Below are 24012 nucleotides of genomic sequence, written 5' to 3' on the forward strand. Positions count from 1 at the left end.
AATCACGTCCGGACATCGTGGGAGCCTCAGTGCACTGAAAGGTCAAATGAATCAACCTCTTCCAAGTCGACACTGCTCGGTTTCCGCACACAAGCATTGCAAAATTTCAGTTTCAAGGAAATAACTAATAAAGTTGGACCAAATGAATGAAAACTAGACTGACCTATTTTTTTTTACAGATTCCCTCCGGACATGTTTTAAAACATAAAAAATGCTTGTGTCTGATTATTTTTAACCCACAAGAGTTCAGTTAACTTTTTGAAATGTAGAATATGACATCTAAGCATAAAGGTGAGATTAATGTTTTATTGGCAGCCCAGTCGCCAGAAGAAATGTTGGCATTGTACGTTTCTGCAAATCACAAATATGTTACATTTGTACATTTAATATGTATCATAACAACATTTCCCAAGTGACGTAGTAATGAGCTGACTGTCATCCGAAGGAGGAAATGGTGGACAAAAAAACACCTGCAAGCCTGCAGATCACTGTTGCCAACCGACAAACAACAAAACCAGCTGTTGTTTAAGCTACTATGTTCTGCGTTTTCGCCAAATGTGAATCTTATGTTCACAATCTGTTGCCTTTTTCCAACCAGGGACTGCGCAACAAAAAGTGTTGATTTTTACCAATACATCGCTGTGTTTCTTGCAGAGATTGTGGCACAAAAAGTTGTTTCTAACAGAGACAATGCCGCATGTCCTGCCAGGATAGTATCACAAATATTGGTTGTTTTTTTTTAATAGAGATTGTTGCTTTTCATGTTGCATTAGTGCCACAGGATACGCCATGAAATCCATAAGTCCAAACATGATCTTTTTCTAACCATGACCAAGTGTTTTTGTACAACTAGTTAACAACATTGTTCTAAAACGTTAAGTTTCAACATATCTGCTATATAGTAAATTATTAGTCATTTGCTGAAACCTACAGTGCAAACATTTTTTTCTGCCGACTAGGCAGTAAGCAGAAGTTTCAAAATTATATCAGTTTAAGGCTCTATGTAAAAATGAACCAGCAGCAAGCGGCAACAACGGCACAGTCAGAGGTTTTATTTTTCTTCACTGCAGACTTTATTGCTTATTGTCCTGTATTTGCAATCCACAAAATCAGATATGTACAAACTGATGACACCGCTCTGAAAAGATGTGATTGAGACCTTCTTGCGTAGTTAAGGACTCACTGAAACACAGCTCTCTAGAAATACATACCCCACTGTTAACTAATCAGGCAGCCTTTTAGGACATTCAGAAATGTCTGGATTTGTATTAACTCTTTTGTTTCCTTATCTTAGTGTTAAAATTGTGGTACATCTTGAAAGTCATTTGGCCTTTTTGACCCTGGCGAGTGAACTGAATGGAGCTAGCATTATTCTTGAGTAGACAAAACTCCCAGCTTAAAAAAACATTTCTGAGAATCCCACGAGGGGCCTAAGATGACTGATTAGTGATCAGTAAAATATGCTTCCAAGAACCTGCACTTCTTCCACAGAAGAGACGCGCCAGTCCATAAAAATAAGGCATTACCAAGGCGAGAAATATCCAGAAAGAATGAAACAAGGAGAAGTTAAATTGCACTTGTTTGGCAAACTTAATGTGTCGTCTGATTTTATAAAGTTCCAGTAGCTTATTTATGTTTCATTATACACACACACACACACACACACACAAGAATATTCCTGACTTAGAGTAATGCCGAGAGCCAAGAGATGCTCAAACCACTGCATCAAATGTGATGCTTCATCCAACAAAAGGTCTTTTAAATAAAGACGTGTTTCATATCAAAACTTAAATATCTGTGAAAGTTTTGGTGGATTGTCTTAGAAGGATATGTCATACAAAAAAGAAAAATGCACACTTTAATGTAAGAGTGCGGTTTCAGTTTATGATCAAAGCAAAGGAAAAAATAGTCATGAAGTATTTCATATAGAAACAAATTAGAAGGAGCTGCCAGTCACTTTCCCCCGCAGGAAAAAATGACGGAGTAGCTGGTGTATACAAGACGTGAGCAGACATCGTAAAAATGCTGCTTTTACTTTATTAAAAAGGCACAATCTCAGGATGTTTTTGAACAAATATCCGCCATTTTTCGGACTCTGTTCTCCTCAAGTCTTAAAAACAGAAATCCATACAGCAATCAGTTCTCAGGGCTGTAAATGGCACCAGAAGCAGTCTCCCCACATGCAGCACATTTTCGGTTCTTCTTCTTCATTGGAGTGTTTTTCAGTCACATGGTCGTTCAGACATCGAGTGTCACACATGGGGGGACGAGGGGCCCCCAGCCAATGTGACTTCCTGGCTGATATATTTGGATCAAGCGAAGGCACAGATGTGTTTGGTAAAGAGGCAATTAAGAGTCAATCACGATTTCAAAGTAAAACCCTGACCGCTCCCAAACTGTGGAAACCTCAGAGAGGCGTGGCAGCGAGACGTCCCCGCGCTCACACACACATCACATGTTCCCAATGAAGTTCTTGTTGGGCTGCTGGGCGTACCACTGCTGCCGCTGTTTGCGTGCCTCCACCTCTGACAGCAGCGCCTGCCGGTACGCCTCGTAGGATTTGACGATGTGTTCCAGCTCCTTCATGAAGAGCAGCTTCAGCATGCCCTGATACGTGTCCAAGTCTGCCAGCTGGAACAACTCCCACTTCAAGATGTGGTCGTACCTGATGTCAAAGGGAAGATATTTATGGTCCTTTAAGAGGTACTTTGTGAGGCGTTGGATGACAATGACTGCCTGTATTATTCGAACAGCTTGTTCTACCCACTATAGCCTGACTTGAGCTGGAGTTTTGAGGCTGAAACGAGTGCTTGGCTAGTGTGAAAATGTTCAAACTGGTTTGATTTCTGGTCAAACGCAAAACTGGACTGATATACTGAGTTTTAGCACTAGATCTAGTCGCATTTGACTCAGCACCGGCTCCCGAGTGGAACATAATGACAGTGTTATCTTCCTACGTTTGCAATTTTTATAACGAAAACACACCTTTTATTTTGATATTTACTGGAAAAGCAGGTAGCCTGGCTTAATATTATAGTCATTTAGCTCACCCGAACCTTTCAGCTCCCTGGCGACGCCTCCAGTCAACTGCCACCTTATTCTGGTTTTTGTAGTGAAATAAGGGGGTTTCGTAAAGACCAGCAGTTTCTCACATATTGCACATTGTGGCACTTTCAAGACGTGTTGTCTGGTAAAAGTTGCGCTCATAACGCCGCTTCAAATCACTAGCAGCCATTCAGGACACCTCTTTCTTTGGCCTCAAATCGAAGATGTTACCATATTGGTGCATGTTTACTTTTCTTGTGAGAGTACTGCGTTGTCTCCTCACCGCTGTTTCCCCTCCCACCTCTTTTGAGGTTTGCAATAATGTCAAATGCTAGTTTGGCTGGTTTGCATAAAATCAAACTCATCACCTCATGAACTGGACTGGACCGGCAAGACTAGAAATCAACCCAAACCTAGCTGAAACTGATACTGATATTTGGAAGTTCAATCAGTTAAAGATATATCTACCGCATATTTTAAAAACAGATACAAAATCCTTAATTTTTCTCTCTGCTGGACAAACTATGTCATGGTGAAACTGTTTCTAAAAGATTTAAACCTAACTCTAAAGCCTCTGCACACCAAGTTTGTAATTTTCATCTAAAATTGCCCCACGCTGAAATTAAATACAACTGACGTTGTATTAACAAAGTTTTTCGCATCTGTCAAACGAGTCGTTTGCCCAAGAAGCAGTAAAGAAAGTTAGGCGTGACGTGATGAACACGTGTTTTAGCAACAAGAGAGAAGAACAGGGCAGAGGGCGGACGGCCAGAAAAAGAAGTTAAAATTAGGGAAGAAATGTGCTTCTTGAAATCTTCCACAACAAAGAGAAGGCAACGTTAGCCTATCCAGAGATGCATAACAGCAGTGATGATACTTGCAGCAGAGTGAAGTCTAATAGCGGCACATTATCGTTTCATAAGTCAGGCAGAGAGAGGCGACATCTTAAAGCTGTAAACTCCAGTGGAGAGAAGCAAGGGAGCAAGTGTGCCATTACATTATGCCACTTATTTCCATTATTTGCAATTAATAGAACAATAAAAACAAGGTTCTGTGCATGACAGTTTTTATCAGACTATCGATTAAAAAAAAGGCGTACCAAAAAACAACAAAAAAAGCCTTACGTCATCCAATGATAAATACATAAATACCAATTTATCTGTAATAAGCTAATATTTGCCAGTTTATCTGTCTAGCTGTTCTATCCAAAACCCACAAAAGGAAGCCACACACACTATTCACATTTCATCTGACTTCAGACGGTGGTAACAGATATCAATATTTGTTGACAAAGATAGAACGACAGCTGGTATAAGCTCCAGCCAACCCGCGACCCTTACGGGGGCAAGCGGTTACAGACAACGAATGACTGAAAGATAAACGACTTCATTAAACGGGAGGAGAAGAGAAACGCATGCTAAAGTAAAAAAAAAAGGTTTTGCAAATGTTTTATAAAGTAGTAAATACATTCAACACGTTTATGGCCTTGAGAATACACAAAATGTGCTTAACATTAGAATGAGATGCTTACGATAAATTACGATAAAAAGCCTCTGAACAGGTGAGGCGTGAGCCAAAGTATGATGTAAAAGTTAAAAGTTAAAGCTTGTGACTCACACCTGGTGTTCTGGTGCTTGTTAGGCCCATGGTGTAGGACAAAGTAACTTTGTTCAACAGAAAACATTTTGACGTGTCCTGGTAGGAAAAACGCAGGTGTGAGTAATTGAATTAATCATGGCTGAATTGCATTTAGCCGCTTCAGTTTCAGGATCATTAGAAACGCCTGTGCCTTTCTTACTATGACAAGTCAAAATGCCTGCTGAGAAAAAGCATGTGCAGTATAAATTACAGGGTTAGACGCAATAAAAGTGACACCTGCGCAATATAATGCAGTGCAATATAACAGCCCTGTAGTAAATATAGCCTTTGTGAAGCTTAAAAACGTTTCATATTTGCCAAAAACATGCTTTGGAAAGATTTTTGGGGCCGTGGCCATTACTGCTTTAAATAATCTGGTCATAATGTAACAGATTTATTTTTTGTGTTTACTTGTCTGTGTGTTTAGTGTTTATTTGAACAGATGTTGAAAACTAATTTCCTCCACGGAGGACAATAAAGTCTGAATCTGAAAAATCCAATTTAGTGATAAAACACGCAATTTTATAGACCAAACATGAAAGAAAATAATTGGCTGACTAATAAATGATGAAAATGATGCTGTTATTATAAAAGTAATGATGATATTAAAGACTGTCACAGTCGTACTCACTTGAGTGGGGCACGGGCGTAGACCTGCAGCCAGTCTGGGATCTCCGCTGTGTGGTACGGGTTGGCTGGCACCAGCACCGGCTGGTTTCTCTCTGCAGGACGCGGCTGATAGGTCACAGGAGGCGGCAACGGTGGAGGCTGATCATAGCGGGGCACACTGAACAGACAGAGAGCTTATATAGTATTTATACCTTTTTTTTATATGTGTCAAAAATATATGGAAAATTTAAAAAATGTGCTGTCAACCGAGGTCAAACCTTTTGTGGATGAAAAAAATTCAAACTTATTAAAACTACATTTTGTAGTGAGTTTATTGTGATGAAAGCCAATTCCTGCCTGTGTAATGAAAAAAAAGAAAAACACAAACAAGATGCTATAAGACATCATAATGAGTTGTCTCAAAATAAATGAGAAAGAATACTAAGTCATTATTTTGAGATTTTAACTGATTTTGATAAAGATTTTCATTATTTTGAGCAAGGTTCTCATTACTTCATGACTCAGTTTGACGTACTAATGGATTATTCTGGGAAAGTTTCTCATTATTTTAAGATAAGAAGTCATTGTTTCCATAAAAAGAAATGTCATTATTTTACACTAACTCATTTTTAAATACTAATTTATTATTTTGAAATACTACGTCATTATTTTTTTTTAATAATTAGTCATTATTAAGGGAGAGGTTCTATTTATTTTACAATACAAAGTGACTATTTTAAGAGTTTCTCATTATTTTGAGAAAATCTGTAATTATTTTGAGATACCTACTCATTATTTTGAGAACGTTTCTCTTTATTTTGAGGGTTTCTCATAATCTCATAATGACAAAAAAAGTCATTATTTTAATCAAGTTTCTCTTTTTACAATACTGATTCATTATTTTGAGAGTTTCACATTATTTTGAGGAAGTTTCTCAGTATTTAGAAATACTATTGATTGTTTTGAGCTACTAATTGATTCTTTTCAGCGTTTTAAGAGAATATCTCATTGTTTTATGATAATTTCTTAGTTTGAGTTTTTCACTGTTTTGAAAAAGTCTCATTATTTGAAGAAAGTTTGTCACAACTTTGAGAAAGTTTCTTATTGTTTTATGATACTAGAAAATGATTTTGAGATACTAACTCATTTTTCGATACTAATTCGATATCGTGAGATACTGATAGAGAAATCACACTGCCGGAAATGGACTTCCATATATTGTTCCAGGAAATGGGAGTATTAAGTGCTTTAAGGAAGGGATCAAATGTCCAAAAAATAAATGTAAGTAAAAAAATGTGGTTTTGTGAAACACATAATCTTCACTTCTCACTCTGATGACGTACCTCGGAGCACAGGGGTGTCGATACTGTGCCCTCTTGTTGATGTGATCCACATAGTAGACCCCAAACTCAGCCGACTCCACCTTTTCCCAGCCTGGAGGGAGCCCTTCCCTCTCCAGAGGGTGGCTCCAGTGTGTAGTGTTCGTGTTGTGGTCAATGTAATACTTCCTGCCACGGATGGTCCAGTCAACGGTCCAGCCGGCCGGAAGGGGGAGGTCCTCTCCCCCTAGACTGGAGAGGTTCCCGAGGGACTTGGCCTGTATTCGACCTATGCCTGAGGAAAACAAACATTTCTTTTTAGGAACGTAGAGGGAGAGGGAGAGATATCTGACCAAACATACAGCGGAGCAGCTGCCAGCTAACAGCGCCGCTGGGAAAAAAGAAATAGTTTAGGAAATTCCTTAAAAACATTGTGTGGGAAAAACTCATTTAAAGGAAAGGGATGTACAGCATTTCAAAGGTCATTCTGATGTGGCAACTGAATATACAGAGCGAGATTAGAGAGGAAGGCAATGAATCACGACCTAAAGAAGTATTTTACTGACATAACGGAAGTCCTCACATAAAACTAAGCCATCTATGCAGTACAATGATGCAAATACTTTTGACATTGGTGCTACATTACGAGAGAAAAAATAGTGGAAAAAATGGCAGCGGGCTATCTCGTATTACAGTTAAACAGAAAGCTAAAATATGTTTCTGAAAACATTTGGAGCGAGAAATATGCAACTCAGTTACAGAATCTTGGTTTAGATTCAATCAGCACTGCTTAGTTTTTTTGGTTTCTTTATTCTGCCTCTGTTTTCACTGCAGGAAGCAGTATGGCGCCCCCACTATTACAGCTAAACAGGGCACTAAAATACATTTCTAAAAATATTTTAGGAGAGAAATAAGCAGCTTAGCAATATAAATCTTGATTTATATTCAATCAACGATGCCTAGTTTATCTGTTTGATTGGATTTCAGTAGAGAGAAAGAGAGAGAGGCTGATAACTCTTGATCAGCTATATATTCTTTTTACGCGCTGTTGGCGGGCAATACGAAAAAACATAAGTGCAGCCTGTAGTTTGAGCAACAGCAGAAAGAGCAAGCAAAACTCTGCAAAACGACATAAGTTACATCATTCAGTGCACTTTCACTGTAGGGGGAGAAGGGAAATGTAGGCATTGGTTAGATGGAGCATAATTTACCACAGTTCATCTACACCAGTGCTTCCCAACTGGTGGGTCGCGGTCCAAAAGTGGGTCGTAGGACCACTATGAATGGGCTGCAAGTGACTCACGATCATGTCAAGTTAGTGAAAAAAAAACAGGCTGTCTGGGTTTTTTTTTTTACCCTCCCCAAAGGTACAAATATTTTTTTCTTGAGCCTCCTTGAGTGACTCAGGGGAAAAGCATGAAGTGTTCGTCCCACATGATGAGTTCAAGGACCGTCAGATATTTGAAAAGTGAAAATAAAAGCCAAAAAATTTAGTGAAAAAGAAAATCATTCAAATTAAAAAAAAAAAAATACCCAAAATTTTAAAAGAAAAACAAATTTAAAAACAAAACAATTCAATTCCATTGTGTTGTACACCCACATTATTTACATTTTGTCAAATATAACTGAATATGTGGTAATGTATCTAATATGTGGACCCTGAACTAATGACGAAGGAGAAATCTGGGCCCAGTGTGACCACATGTGAACCATCTACTACTAACTTTTTAAAGCATGACTGTTGCAGTTTTAAAGTACTGCAGGGACTGTGTACAGTCATCGATCCCTTTGACTGTTGTGACAGAGCATCTTATTCTGACGACATCACTTGATGAATAGCAGGAAATGGGAGTGCTGTTAGGTTTGGACAGGAAGGCAGAGATCTCTGCATGGCCAGACACACACACTGGAGCTTTCACCGGATGAGACCAAACCACTGAACTCCCAAACGCTCTCTGTAAGAGCAGACAGCAGCAGAGTGGTTTCATTCAACAGGTCCTGCACTTCTACTAGTGAATAATGTCAGCGAGGAATGTTGAGCCAACAGCTGTGTGGATGAGTGAGAGCTATCGTGACTCAAAACCTAATGAGCCTGGAGGGAGCGAGGACGGGCTGAAAACACAGCCGAATGCGCGGGGAATGAAAGTATCTCAGCAAAATGGCAGCTACAATCTGATAAATTCTGCACGAGAGTGACAGCAACAGAGCTGGAGCTCGCTGCCAGCCGCTGAGTGAAGGGACGGAATGTGCGAGCGCTCCGCAGAAATGCACTCCTCCACCTCCTCATCATCATCATCATCATCATCATCATCCCTGCCCTTTTCCTCAGAAAAAATGGCAGAGTGCCATGCTCGCTGCAGACCTACAGCTTAATGCATCGCAGGAATTTCACTGGATATAGTCGAGAATAAACAAATATATTTACAACTGGTGATGCAGTGGTTGTACGAAAGAGATCGAGTCAGTAATCATCAAAAGTATGAATTTCAAAAACATACTTAAGTTGATTATGGTTCACTTTTTTTCCTAAAAAAATAGCCAGACCTTTTTCTAAAGATAGGAGCAGTGTAAAATGTATTTGAACATAGACTTTATGTTATTCTGCATCCAAAAGTTAGAGCTATTTCTCCTGCAAAAAAAAAGGTTTTTTTCCCCTTCAGTTTCCAGAAACTGAGTTACTTTCGCAATGACCACATCTTTAAAAAATGTTTCCAGTAAAAGAAGGCAAAAGGATAATGTGGGAGACAATACAAATGAAATGCTTATTATGTGCAATAAATGCTCATGAAGATTATGTGTGACTGGAAAAAAAAATGGTAAAACTACACCGTGTCCGATGGTGTCTGTAAAATAGTTTTTAAGCCATATAACCCATATTTTTGAATTGATTGTCGACCAATGTTCACCCATTTCTATTTGAAAAGAATACCAATAAAAGACAGATTTTCTAAATGAAAAATGAATATACAAAGCCGTAAAAATATAAATTATATCATTTCAAACTGCATCTTATTTACTTTTAAGTACCCACATTGTAAAATGTCAGATTTCCAGTCTTTTTTATTAAAAAGCAGGTACAGGTGCCACATAAATACTGTGAAAGTCGTAAAACACGGATATCACGTTACATGTCCGTTGGAATTATTTTAATGATCGCTGATAAAAATTAATTAATAAAAAAGTGTGCTTATTACACTCAACCAACATCAGAAGGCCATCTGCAAAACATGCAAAGACACTTCTATGAATCATCTGTGTACAGGCCACATTGTACACGTATAGTTAATGCACTAAGTGGTAAACAGAGTTGTTTTGAAGCTGTCGTCTACCTATAATCAGCTGAAGCTTCCTTTTTTTTTATTTTGAAGGAGCGTAATTTTTGTACTGTAAGAATTAAGGGTTGACGAATATTGTTTTTTCAGGGCCGATATTGATAATATATAATTATTGTAAATGCATATTGCTTCCAAATATCAGTCATCATTCAGCACTAATAATCAATATCGGCCCTGAAAAAACAATATTCGTCAACCCTTAATTCTTACAGTACAAAAATTACGCTCCTTCAAAATAAAAAAAAAGGAAGCTTCAGCTGATTATAGGTAGACGACAGCTTCAAAACAACTCTGTTTACCACTTAGTGCATTAACTATACGTGTACAATGTGGCCTGTACACAGATGATTCATAGAAGTGAGCAGTCTGAGACATTTGACTTGGGGCGGTCTGAAAATTGCTAGTTTGCCGACAGAAAGAATCAGCAAACAGAGAGGTGAAAAATGCCGAGCCCCTAATGCTTGTTTAACCTCACTCCAAACAAGGCTCCATGATATGCGATAGGCGGGACTGACATAATACTAAACCATACACACGCTGTTGACAAGTCAGCCACATAATAAAAGGTTCTCCACCGTTTGGAGTGGGTTGGAAAATTCCTGCGACCCCCTAAACATTTAATCTCGGGGAAATTACATGCTTACATCATGCTAATGTTTACAATGTAGAGCAGTAATTTTAAAAATATTTGATCCCTCAGGAAAACTGAAATAAAGTTGCTCTTATGAGCTCCTCAGTGACAATCAAAGGCTTGCATTCCTTTCACAGTGGCCTCTGTATGATCCAGAACCCATCCATAATCATGCAGCTACTTTACTTCAACTGCAGCATTTTCTCTGGACCCCAAAGCTGGCAACGTTTTCCCCAAAAGAAAATCTGAAATGTTTTAGACTTGTTGGTGTGATTTCACTCATCCTAAACCACCACTGCTCCACTTTCAAACCTCAGAATTTGCAGACAAAAAGTTGTTAGAAAAGACAGAGTTTTAGTCCCTCAAGAGAATATAACTTCCTGCCATGAACTTTCCAAAACCATTTTTGCAGCTCAAGAATTCATCTCCTGATCTTTGTCACATTTTGAACTCTTTCTTAGCTGCCAATTTCTTGTCCCTGTCCCTTGTTTACTTCCAATAAAAAAAATACATGAACCAGTACTCTGAGTTCCCACACATTTTCATGGATAAAATCTTAAGACCTTTCCAAGACTTTTTTTCTTTTCCTACTTGCCTGGCGTTTTTTTTAATCATTTCAGATTAAAAACTTCTTCAAACATGATTTCAGCTAGCTGCCGTACATGAAGGGAGAGACAGAACGCTGGGAGAAAATAAAGAAACGCACATGATGGTAAACTTAACATCACACATCTACGCATACTGGAGCTACGTTACATCGACAGCTACCGAAAATATATTTGATGTGATGTTTCGTTGCGTGGAAGGTTATCCGAGGAAGATTACTTTAACAACTTCATTACGCACGACAAAATAACATGACTTTTTCAAAACGTTCAATATTTTTTGCTAATTCCAAAACTTGATTTTGAAATCTCATGACTTTTCCAGGTTTTCCATCACCATGGGAACCATGAGGACTGTCAAATGGAAATGAAAAAAACAAATTTACCTGAAGGGGGTCTGCTGGGAGCTGGGGGAGTGTGTTGTCGTGGAAGTCTTTGGAAGTTGTGTTCATTGTGTTCATAGTATCTATAGTCCTCAGGAAAGCGGTCCGGGACCCTCCTGGGCTGGCGTTGCTGATGCTGCTGCTGCTGTTGGTGCTGCTGGTTGTCATAGTAAGGTTCAGAGGGGTAATAATACCGCGCAGCATCTCCGTTCTCGGACATGGGGCTCACGTCTGTGAGGAAGGACTGTGAGGAGCCTCCATACTCGCGGGGCAGGTCTCCCAGACTGCGAGGCAGGTAGGGAGGTGCTGACATTCGGTGGCTCTCCCTTCGGGCCACCTCATGAGGAGGCCTTTGCACGGGGTTGCGGAGAAAGCTCTTGTTGCGGGACACCACAGGCTCCCGGATGGGTGCCACAGGGTAGGCAGAGGGCCCCACGTCTGGCAGAGGGACCTCTGTGCGTCTGGGAATAGTGGGTCCATGACGGATGAATGAGGGCATAAGATCTGCAACCAGGTAAACAAACCAAGAGCAACTGTCAATATCAGTGGAAACAAGAACAAAGTAGTACAACCAATTGTTTAACCAAGAAAACTTACTCATGTACTAAAGCCTTTTTCGTTTTTTTTTTCTCACGTACTAAGCTTACATACAGTTTGAAAGGTATTTATAATACACATAAGTATTAACTCTGCTCCATTTTATTGTGAAATATTGTACTTTTTACAAGGGCTGCAAAGTTAATCAAAATGTTATTAAAATTGCAAAAAGACCAACTGCAATATCCAAATTACAGGTGCAATTTTTTTTTTGATAAAGGTAAAATGAGTCAAGACATACCATTAAAGCTAATAAAGCATTGTGGTGCTACAGAGACACCCCAACCTACAATTCATATTCCAGACATAAGAGAATATGCTGGTTTGGTAAAGACTCCAGCAAAAATCACACCATCATACTTTTATTTTATTTATATCTATTTTTTTAGTGAAAATGAAATGCAAAAATTACTTGGCATGGAAATCTCGAGAGGGTTCATGATACTATATTTATTCACGATACTTAAGACACGAGACAATTTCATTGCAATTTTAAAACATTTGCAACGTGCTAAACGTGTTAAAATAGACTGCAATCTATCTAGTGCAAATTATTAAGATAAAGTTTTCTTTCTGTACAGCTCACTTCAATCATTAATTTTGATGCAGCAAAATGGGACTGTCAACAAACCGATCCTGCTGTGAATAATATCAATTCTTAGGGTCTGTGCATCGCTACAATATTACAAAGTCAAATATCACAATACTTTGCTGTATCTATTTAGAGGACAATTTAACAAATCCACAACAGATTACAAAATTCATTAAATATATAAGCAGTGGTGGAAGAAGTACTAAAATCTTTCACATAAATAAAAACAGAAATACTACAGTGCAAAATATTCTGTTGCAAGTCAAAGTGCTGCATTCAAACCTTTACTTGAGTAAAAGTACTAGCATCAAAATCTGCTTAAAGCACCACAAGTAAAAGTACTCCTAATGTATAATTTAGGCCTTTTTGGAATAATATATATATCATATTATTGGATTATCATTATTGATGTATTATTTATCCCTTTAATGTTGCAGTTGGTGATGGTTCAGCTAATTTAAATTAATGTGTATATTGCAGGATGGCTTAATTCATATAAATACAAAATAATTTAATGGCTAATTATAATTTGTACGGATAATTACAATATGTAGAGTTATCAAATGAATGTGATGGAGTAAAAGTACAATATGTGCCCCCACGATGAAGTAGAGTAGAAGTATAACGAAGCATAAAATAGAAATACTCAATTATAGTGCAAGTACCTCAAGTGTAGTAAAATACTTAAGTAAATGTACTTTGTTTACACAACTCAATTCAAGCTAACTAGCAACAAATCTTAATTTTAGTCATCATTCTACTCAATGTAGCGCCAAGAAAAGTTTCAAATACAGTTAATAAAAAGTAAAATAAGGGTTTTATTTAGTTGTTTGGTGTTTTTGCTCTCAGTCCGAGTAGTGACCGTTATCTCAAACTTTCCTTTGACTCTGCAGCTGAAGTTAATGTAGCTATGATGATGATGTATGTTTAGCTAGCTAGCACTTTTAACTAAGTTAGCAGTTTGTTTACGGTGAATAAAAACTAGATTAAACAGCTGGTTATAAGCTTGTGAGACACATTAATAAAGGATTGTGTTTCTACACATTCACTCCACCCCGTTTGCTAATGTTAGCCTGCTACTTTCTGGCACTTAAGTGAACTGACGCTTAGCAGGCTAACTGGTGCTAACGCTGAGCTAGCAGGCTAACTTGTTGCGCTTACTTCTGAGGAGCGGCGACGTTTCCTTCTTCACATATTTCCCGTGTACCTCTGCTGGTTTCGACGCTTCGTTTTTACTTTTCTTTCGTGAGAGCATAACTCAAGGCTCGGAAACATCAACAGCAAACGTCATGGCACAACTCTTCGACCCCGCGACCGTCCCGTTCAGTTTGCGAAGCGCGGAGAGGAAACATTTTAGCTTCAGATTAGCTAGCAGCCAGTTAGCCAGCTAACTCCAGCGGCTGGATGAGTGTTTCCTCCTCCAGTCGGTCCAGTCCGCTCTGAGCAGAGATCCACTCCCACCACTGGTCCTCACTGGGAATGGTTACTGTACAGTCCTGCCCACCATCTACCAACTCTCTCTCTCTCTGTATGCAGACACACACACACACACACACACACACACGTAACTCATCACTCATCGATATGACACACAGCTGAAAGAAAAAAATAAATATCATCATGTGGATTGATTCTTAAATCTCCTGAAACCTGAGCAAATTGGCTTGATTTCTTTCAAAAAAAAAAAAACATGGGAAGGAGGCAATGAGCAACATAGGATAACAATGACCCAAAAATTTGCAAGAAATTAGTCAAAAAGTACCAGAAAATACCTGAAAATTACTTTAAAAAACAAACATATAGAATGATGTGGGAAAAAATGTAATACATTAATATAAATCGAGTGGGGGAGATATATATGCAAATAAGCAAATAATAATACCAATACCACACTGAAGTACATAAATATTAAAATGTATTATAAAAGTTTCAAAAGCATAGTACACACTTTGCAGGATTTTATCATTATTGTTCACGTGTTAACAAGTAAAATTAAAAAAAAGTTAAATATCATAGATGGTCAAAGTGGAGCTTGGTATCATTTTTTATATGTGTGTGTAAAATATTATGAAAAATCATTAGTAAATGTACTCATTAAATATCTACAGTGGAGTAAAAAGTAAAATATGTATGTGAATATATGTACGTAAATATGTATATATGTAGTAGAAGAATTAAATAACACATAACAGAAATATGCATGTACAAATACATTAAAATTTCATTCAAATGCAGTATTTGAGTAGAATATACTTGCAGCAGCACAGACAAAAATTAATCCAGTGAGAAATTAAATGAGACATGATCCATGTTTTTTATTTACACCTTAAAAGTGAAACTTTACCCTGTTTTCAGCTTTAGTGCTTTTGCTTCATTATAAACACAAGGTCCTTCATTTGTAACTAAAACATTCATAATGGCACATATTTACGTACAAAACTTTACATATTGCATCAGTTTATAGATCTTAATCAAACGTATTTAAAGTATTTCCACTTGACATTCACTGTCGTAACTTCAGGTAGCGCTACGTGAAAGCAAACACTTTGAAAAGGTCACCGGATTATTCGACTCTTCTGTTGACATGATTTTACCTCCGACAGCTTTGTTTTTTCTTTACATAAAGGCGTCAGAAGGAAAGGAGAGACAAGATTAACACATTAATCTCTTTGACAACACAGACACAAGAACACTTATAGAAAGTGCACTTCAGTATTGCTTTCTCTCTCTAAAAAGAGAATTATAGTGTCATGGTAAAAACTAATTCATAAGTAACAGCTACTGCTTTAAAAAATATATTTTAAAATATAAATTACTGTAGAATACCATGTTTTCTTTAAACCTCACATTTGGCTCTTCATGGTTCCAACAAAACATCAGCTCATTATTGCTTAAAATAAAATGAACAAAATAAAAATACAGCAAATTTAACAGTTAAATTTTAGGCTTAAACAAGATAAAACATCTTTTATTTTCTTGTGCATTTGACTGCATCTGTTGCACAAGAGTTCAAGCTATGAAAATTATATTTTAAAAGACTTTCTGTTAAATAAACAGTGCACTTCATGGTTGACTTTGGACACTTGCATGAGGCTTTGCAAGTGCTGTTAACGTCCCGAGTACCTCCTCCAGGTTATGTGCATTTGTAGTGATAGGGCAGTGACAGGAGGGGCGAGGGGTTGAGGTCCCGCACTATCTTGTTCAGGCTGGAGATTTTCTCCTCCAGCAGGTAGTTCTTCTTCTCTGCGATTTTGTGCCGCTGCTCCGTCTTCTCCAGAGATCTCAGCAGCTGCGTGTTCTCCTCATACAGGTCTTTGATCAACATGTCCGCTTTGCCGTTCTTGTGCAGCTAGAAAAATCAGAAAGTGGTTGATGAAAGCTTTCATTTTTCAATAATTAATCTCATTTCATGTCGACTACTAGAGCCCCGAATAAAAAACATTGCACATGCAAAGAAATTAAAGATACGTCTGCAGTCATTTGGAAACCAATACGGTTTCTTTTTCAAATACAAGGTATTCTGTTTTCTTATGTATTTATTAAACATTATTTAGCTTTGGCAGCATTGTAGCTGAAGCATCCATGCAAATAAATCTAATCTTAATATGAGAGGGTAACTTTGACAACCTCCTCAGAGGACGTTTACCTTACTAGATCTAGACTTTACTCTGATAATTTGTTAATTCATGTGATGCTTTGACGTCCTGTTGGAAAAGTTCCACTTTTTCAATTTTGTTGTTTTTTTTCCTCTTTTAAAAAGGGCCTTTGTGATATTGTTTTCTTTAAGATTTAAGCTCCACTTGTTAAATATTTAGATAAGTTCTCTGTGATTTTCGTTTGATCAGGATGGATTTATCAATTTTAGATGTGGCTGTTTTGTTTGGATATTTGGCACAGGTGTTTTGAGGTTTGGTTTTCCCGTTTTGGTTGGTTTTTAGAATTTGTGGCTTTAGTAGAAAGATGTTTATTCACACGATGAATTTAAAGCCTGATTAAGGCCCATTATCCAAAATGTTTTGTTTCTTATAAGCTCTAATGACAACTAATGACAACCACTCAAAGGGATTCAATATCCCTTTGAGTGGTTTTGTTCAAAATTAATACTTGTCCATGTATCATTATCAGATTTTATAATACTCAAAAATCAATATCAGCTTTTAAAACTGTGGTTGTAATATTGTAAATCACAACTTTGCTAAGAAATCAGAACTCCCTACAGTGTTTTTTTTCTTCTACTTATATTTCCATGTATCATTATTTTTGCACTCAATCAAAATTATATGCAGGGAATTTTTATTTTGTTGTTGTTATTTTGTTTTGATAATTTTTTTGAACTGACCTGGTCTTTCAGCTGAGCAACCTTCTCTCTGAGCAGCAGTTTGACGTTATGCAGCGACAGTTCAATTTCCCTCATTCGCTCCTCCATATTCTTCATCTTCCTCTCTCTTTCATCCTGGTGAGAAGAAAGTGAGCGATATCAACACATTGCTGAAAATGCGATAAAAGGATGATGAAATTTGAATTTTCTTCCCTTTGATCAAAAATCAAACATGTAGACCACATTCTAATGAGCTAGATGCTTTATTTTGTCTTGATTTCAGCATTAAAATGAATTATGGTACATTTCTAGAGAGGACAATACACTAAAAAAAATAAATTAAAATATAAATAGGTATAAAATTATGCCTTGTATTCCAGATACCTCTACAAAAATAAATTAAAGCATAAATAAAACAAAAACTGATTCTATAAATAGGATAGTTTGGATCTTTTGAATTGGGGTTGTGTGAGGTATTTATCTACGGTCAGTCATGGAGTATCGCTGCTGGTCAGCAGACCCCCAGTTAATGGAAGCAGGCACGAGTACTAACACAGGAGATGAGAAATGTAACGCTGTGGATGGGAGCAGCAACAAAACGTTTTTAGCCACATTACAATTCAAATGTACTCTGTAATTTGAAATATTTTCACTGCAGTACCTTGCTGTCAGACAGCGGTTTAAAACAGGGAACTGATGTTATGTCGCTCTCTTCAAAGCCAGACGCCATTTAAAAAAACACTGATTTTACTTAACAGAACACAAGAGTTGCTGTTTTACTGCTACTCTGCTAGGTTATTTTGTTTGTGTTAATGTGTGACTTTGGCATCCGAAATTGTCAGTTCGGATTCACCAAAGTCACGCAATAACACGAACTAACTAACTGATCGAGGCAGCCGTAGACCAGCAGCTCCTGTGTTCAGCAAGGTAAAATTACCATTTTTTTCAATGGAGTCTGGTGGCTTTGACAAGAGCACAGATGAGAAAATGAGCCATTTATGGCCTCCCTGTCAGAACGGACTGTGTATCGTTAAAGTAAAGCAGTAAAAATACTCTCAGTACAGTGTGTACTTTAACTGAAAAGGATTTTTTTTAGGTTTTGCTGCTGATCTGTTCACAGGAGTACATTGTTTAGCTTCAGTGTCAGCACTCCTGCGTCTTCAAATTGGGGGTGCGCTGACCACCATCTACTGCACGTTATACACTGACTATAATAAGAACCTAAAATAACCCCACTTCAAAAAATCCTGACTTTACCTTTAAAATAAATAACAAAACAATAAACCAAATAAAATACATTTAAATCTATACATGGTGCAAAAAAAACAAGACTCACTAAATGACTCAAAAAAACAAAGCACAGATATGACATTAACAGGTCACTGCTGGGGACAAACAATGATTCGGTTTCTAACAACAAACACCAGATAAACATTCAAAGTTGTGTGACGTGTTTGAACAGAAAAAAACCCTCAGAATGATTCACTTTGGTTGTGCAGCAGCAGCAGCAGCAGACACACAAACAACAAAAACAGGTAGTTTGAAGAAACATTCAACTATAGGTAGTGTCAAAGAAGAAACACAGGCATAAACAACAAAAAAACCAAAGAGTTAATGGAGAAATCTCATACTGGACGCGGACAGTAACGTCACCTGGTTGCTTGATTGTTGGAAAAGGCTCAGAGGGCTGTTAGGCACTAACCTCGCCTCAACTTAACACTCCTCGATGATCGTAAGGCAAGCTGTCACACAAGATTTAGCCTCTGAGGATGTTTATATACCCTGTCTCACACAATAATAAACAGCACAAGTGCATAACAGAACAAACAGAAAATATACCCTGCGTTAGAAACATTCCCTGTATTCAAACTACAAAAAAAAGGATTGGACCCTTTTAACAAAGTGTTTTTGTAGATGTTAAATTTGATATGGCATGTCAGACAACCTTAATTTCAGTGTCACTATTTTATAAAATCCCATTGGGAAAGGAGCCTTGTCTGTGTTTCCCTGCCACCTAGCAGCAGAGGAATACAACTACACATTCATGCCCTTTGAATCAGGCACCACATTTGTTTACAATCTCCTATAAGGATGCAGAACGGACGGCATCACGTGCCGCAGTCAGAATTTGGCTCCAAACGCAGCAGAGGAAGAGGAAGAGGAAGCAAAGAGGCTAAAGTGAAGAGCGAGGAAAGACGCTGGTGTTAGAGTCCACCGATCCGCCGGTAGCTGTCTGCGTGAGCCGCCCGCTGCTCCGGCATCGGCCCCTGGAGAGAAAAGGCAGGTACACTTCACCACGGCTCGACCCTCTCCTCTAACCCTAAAACCCTAATATCTACGATATGAATAAACATGGATAAACAGACAATAAAACCACAAAATTTAAACTTCAGCTCACAATAACATTTCAATACACCATTCTTCCCTTAATGTGATGAAGAATGGCCTTGTGACATAAAACATAAAGATAATCATTCAATCAGTGATTAGCTGTTGCTTTGGTCTGAACGTGTGGACAGCCAATCACATAATGAGCTGAAAAATGTGGTTATATTACATATTTAGTCTGTATGCATTCATTTATATTTATTTACTAATACCTCATTCATTCATCTGTAACCCCCAGTTGATGAACTTTATAAAACTAGCACAAAAACAATATTATTGTACTTGCATATATCTATATCTATATCTATATCTGTATATTTACCATAAGATCCCACTTCATATAACAGCTGTGTATATTATAAATTTATATTGTTTAAGGGGCATTTTATTCTTCTTAAAGAGTACTACTCAGTTTTTAAATGCATGCTTCGTTATGAATGTCTCAAAACATTATAGAAGTGTTTTCACAGGCTGAATTATGAGTTTTGAGAGAAGTGGGCATTCGGGAGGCTGGGGTGAAATCAAATCAGGGTTGGATTCTTGCATAATATCACAAATTCAGCTACCTCGAGGCCCTCAGAAATGACTCAGCCTTGTAGCCAAACAGTTTCTTTATCATGATATATACTGTTACTGTAATATAAAATCACGTGTACAGTGATTAAAGATTTGGCCATATGAAATTGCTAGAGTGTCCCTTCAAAGTATGTGCCATCAAGACTAAGAGAAAAATATCTTGCTATAGATAAAAGCATCATACTTTATACGGATAAGAAACTATGTATTAGTTTTTTCGTGACCTCAATCTGACATACAATGTCATAGACATATAACAGACATATATTTGTTAAGATTATTTTATATTATTTATAAATTTTTGTTTAGATTTATGTGAGGCTGTGTTTCATTTAATTTAATTTAATTTAATTTAATTTAATTGTCATTGTCAAACTTCTCCCAGAACATTAAATAGGCCTTGATTGATTGGTAGGGATATGATCATTAATCTAAATAATCCCAAGAGATCAAGTAAAAAATAAAAAAACAACTAAAATGACATAAAACAGCATAAATATGTAGTATAAACAAACATGATATTACATGGGATCATCTTCTCCTTTCAGTACATTTATGGTAAACCTGGTGATAACTAGTAGTGTCATGCTGCAGATAAAATAACAATAAAAAGTCAGATGCTAATAAAATACACTGACACAGGGATGACTTAAAATCTACACCTATCTAGTCGGGGAGAGGTGGAGGTTTGTGTGACATGACTGTGACAAAAGGTGACAAATGGAAAAACAGCCCGCGGGGCCACACCCAGAAGATCACAACACTGCAGCTACTTCAGTCCCGAGATGGAAAATTAAATAAAGACGGTGAGTTCAGAAACACACAGGCACCACAGACTAAACACCAAACCCAAAAAGTAAACACAACACATAAATGACATAAGGAGGTGAGGACAGACAGGTGCGGAGATGGATCTGCGACAGCCACCAAAACAAGGAGCACTGCAAAGCCACGTTCAAAAAAAAGGTCATGGCAAATAAAAATAAATGACGATTATCACTAAAACGTGATGACACTCAACTCAGGTGACATGAGACACTGTAAAAAGCAATGTATTACTTATTGTCACTTTAACTTCAGTTAGTGTTTGCTTTTCTTAAGATTTGGAGCCAAATTTAACAAATACAAAGCACCTGAGTTGAGTGATTTGCTTTCCATACTTAAGTGAAAGAAATACAATGGGTGCGTTTACATTTAACTCCCATTATATCCCAAAACACTTCCAACAGGTTCCCATTTTATAGCCATTACTGATGCATTTATGATAAAAAACAGATGGCTATAATGTGACAAAAGAAAATGACAGTGTGAGAAAAATGGCAGGAGATGAATAGAAAACCAAACTGTGCAATGATGCAATGGCACTAAATCTTTGCTCTTTCTAAAATTTCAAAGCAGACTCAGAAAAAAATGTATTTTAAAAAGAACTAATTTGTTTATCCTGTAGGTGTTGATGTAATTTAAAAGCCTACCGGAGTCAAAATTAGACAAGCAGCTTATGTGTTTTTATAAACATGTATTCACCAGCGTCTGCTCTCAGGGAAGGTGCAGGTTGTACTGTACCTGCATGTTATCTGGATCTTCTCCACGGTGCTGTCCTCTGGGCATCCTGTGAGGTGAGGGAGGCAGAAGTCCGACCAGCTGAGCCTGAAATGCCTGGACAAAGTAGAAAAACAAGTAAGAGAAGATGAATTATATATAGCATGAAGCCATTTTATCTAACAGTAACCTCATCTCAGTTTTAATTTCCTTCTTTCAAAAGAAATCTGACAGTCGCTTGAAGGGAAATTCAAAAGTTGTAGCCAGAAATAGTGAATATAAGCAAAAAAACATAAACATTAACCCTTTGAAACTTGTGCTGGGTTTAGATGCCTTTTACAAGTCTTTGAATGTTTTAACCGTGAACAAATTGATTTTATTTCTTTAAAAAAGGAAAAAGTATGGAGCAACTTGGTAAGAAATGCAAGAATTAAGTAGATTTAGATTTTTTTTAAAGCTAGGGGAAAATGTCCATTCAGTGATATTCATAATTATTAGAATTGTGTATTTAAAATTACGTTACAGAATGGTTAATATCTCTAGGGCACTTTTTTCAGGTCATAATCTAGTTTTTTTTCCCTCCTTTTTTGTGCTAAATTTCAGATAAATTATTTTTTTCCCATGATTTTGTGCTATTCTGGACAATTTTTCCTTAAGTTTCTCATTGCCTTCTCACCATGTTTTTAACAAAAAACAAGCATCAATGTCAAAAATCAATGTGCTCAGGCCTCAAGGGGTTAAGGCACCGGTTCTAAAACTATGATACATATATTTGTGCTGGTACGCAACTTCCATCTAGTGGTAGGAAGAGGAATGTGCAGAATTAAATAAAAAAAATGTAATTGAGAAATTTAAATGTTGATAATTCCATCAAAATACTATAACATCTGTCACGGAAATAAAAAAATGTATCTATTTTTAAATATTTATTTTTTACTCAATACTTTCTGTTTTAAAAAAATGCTCCCTAACAACATTTCTGTGGTAACGGCTTTTTATTGTGCAATATTTGCAGGACCGTGTTGGTGAAAATGCAGTGGCTTGCATGACTTAGTAAATGAGTGGAGTACCAGCTATTAGTTGTAGAAATACAGTGTCACTGCAGCTAACAAAAGTCAAAAATAAATGCTCTTTTGGTTAGGAATAAACCTGCTTCTGCATGAACTGTCCATAGCTGAATAGAGAAGACCTTTGCTATTGTATTCTAATGTCAAACTTGGTACTTAGAGAGCTTAAAGGTGGTGGTGTAAAATACATTTTATCTCAAAACTATTATAATAAGAGGGGGAAAGATGGTACCTCTAGCAGCTGTGTAGACAGTCGAGCCATTTGGGCCTTTAGCACCTCATTCTCTTGTTGAAGGCCGTCCAGCTCCGTGTGTCCTTGTCCTGCTTCATGGCCCTGAAACACACACATAGCACATAAGAATTTAAACCACATAATCAACTTGCTTTAGAAAAAAAGTAACAAAGGTTATCTGTTAGAGGACTGCAGATAATACCTTGGTGAGCTCCTTTTGTGCCTCGAGCTCCTGCTTCAGGGAGGCGTTCTCCTGCTCCAGGGCCTTCACCAGCGAGGACTGACTCTGCTGTGTGTGCTGCTTCAGGGACAGGATGGTGGCATCAAGCTGACGGACCTGACGGTTTATAGATGAGTGACAGAGAGAGAAAATGAAGCACTGTAGATTTTCAACATTTATTACAGTTTACTGTAGTCCTCGACTCACTTTTTCTCTGGACTGCACCAGGTCTCCTTTGACGTTCTGAACTTCAGCCTGAAGCCTCTCGTTCTCCTGCCTCAGCAGCTGCTGCTCCTGGTCCACCAGCCGAGACATCTCGTCTCTGTACAGCTTCTTGCTTGGACTCTGGACGCCACTCGAGTGAAAGGCCATCTCCAAAATGTGGTTCTGTAATAGACAGGCGAAAATCAAGACTACTATAGAAAATGTGCTCCCTTGCAATTTTTCATCACTTTCTAAACAACCCTAATAATATTCATTCTTTTATGTTTTTGATTCACTTAATTGTGTGGTTTTTAGTTCTCTAATTGAAAAAATTCTTACTTTTTCATTGACATTCTGCAGCTGTTTGTGCAGCGCTGCGACTTCGTGTTTGAGGGAGTCCCTCTCTTGCTGCAAAACACGGAGGTCCGACTTAAGATGAGCACTTTGATGGTTCATAGCCTGAAGAGTTTCATCCACTGCCTTCACCTTGAGTGGAGGAAGGAATGCATTTAGTCCAGAGTAAAGGTCAAAACATATTATTTTCTACGTGCCACCGACAAAGACTAGACACACACAGACACTCATAGACTGGCTGCAGCGCTGCACTGCTACACGTCAGGCCATGGTCCTATCGCCAGCCTTAAAGCCCCTGAACAAACATGTTTTTTCTCCACTTGCTGCCTGCTTGTTCATCCTGGCTCACTATAAGTGGCT

The 24012-nt window shown here is 37.7% G+C and overlaps 2 protein-coding genes across 5 annotated transcripts in view; both read right to left on the minus strand.

Annotated features, from left to right (window-relative positions):
* Positions 1-1036: 1036 nt before the first annotated feature.
* On the minus strand, positions 1037-14224 carry sav1 (salvador family WW domain containing protein 1). Its single transcript, XM_042501229.1, has 5 exons — positions 13916-14224; positions 11569-12069; positions 6636-6906; positions 5315-5470; positions 1037-2665 (listed from the first exon to the last, which is right to left on the minus strand). Exons 1-5 carry the CDS (start codon positions 14007-14009, stop codon positions 2452-2454), a joined length of 1236 nt encoding a protein of 411 aa, XP_042357163.1. The 5' UTR covers positions 14010-14224; the 3' UTR covers positions 1037-2451.
* Positions 14225-15488: 1264 nt separating this feature from the next.
* Positions 15489-24012, minus strand: part of nin (ninein (GSK3B interacting protein)) — a 31750-nt gene continuing 23226 nt past the window's right edge. For 3 of the 4 annotated variants that reach the window (XM_042501026.1, XM_042501025.1, XM_042501023.1), the window contains 7 exons: positions 23638-23784; positions 23302-23481; positions 23077-23211; positions 22875-22976; positions 21600-21692; positions 17094-17207; positions 15489-16103 (listed from right to left, as the gene is read on the minus strand). In XM_042501026.1, the coding sequence (XP_042356960.1) occupies positions 15888-16103; positions 17094-17207; positions 21600-21692; positions 22875-22976; positions 23077-23211; positions 23302-23481; positions 23638-23784 (987 nt within the window). In that variant the 3' untranslated portion in view covers positions 15489-15887. Of the gene's footprint in view, positions 16104-17093; positions 17208-18019; positions 19340-21599; positions 21693-22874; positions 22977-23076; positions 23212-23301; positions 23482-23637; positions 23785-24012 lie in introns of those variants that run through there. The other variant, XM_042501027.1, reaches the window with a different exon arrangement.

This window comes from Plectropomus leopardus, chromosome 14 (assembly GCF_008729295.1).
Source record: "Plectropomus leopardus isolate mb chromosome 14, YSFRI_Pleo_2.0, whole genome shotgun sequence".
Taxonomy (NCBI): domain Eukaryota; kingdom Metazoa; phylum Chordata; class Actinopteri; order Perciformes; family Serranidae; genus Plectropomus; species Plectropomus leopardus.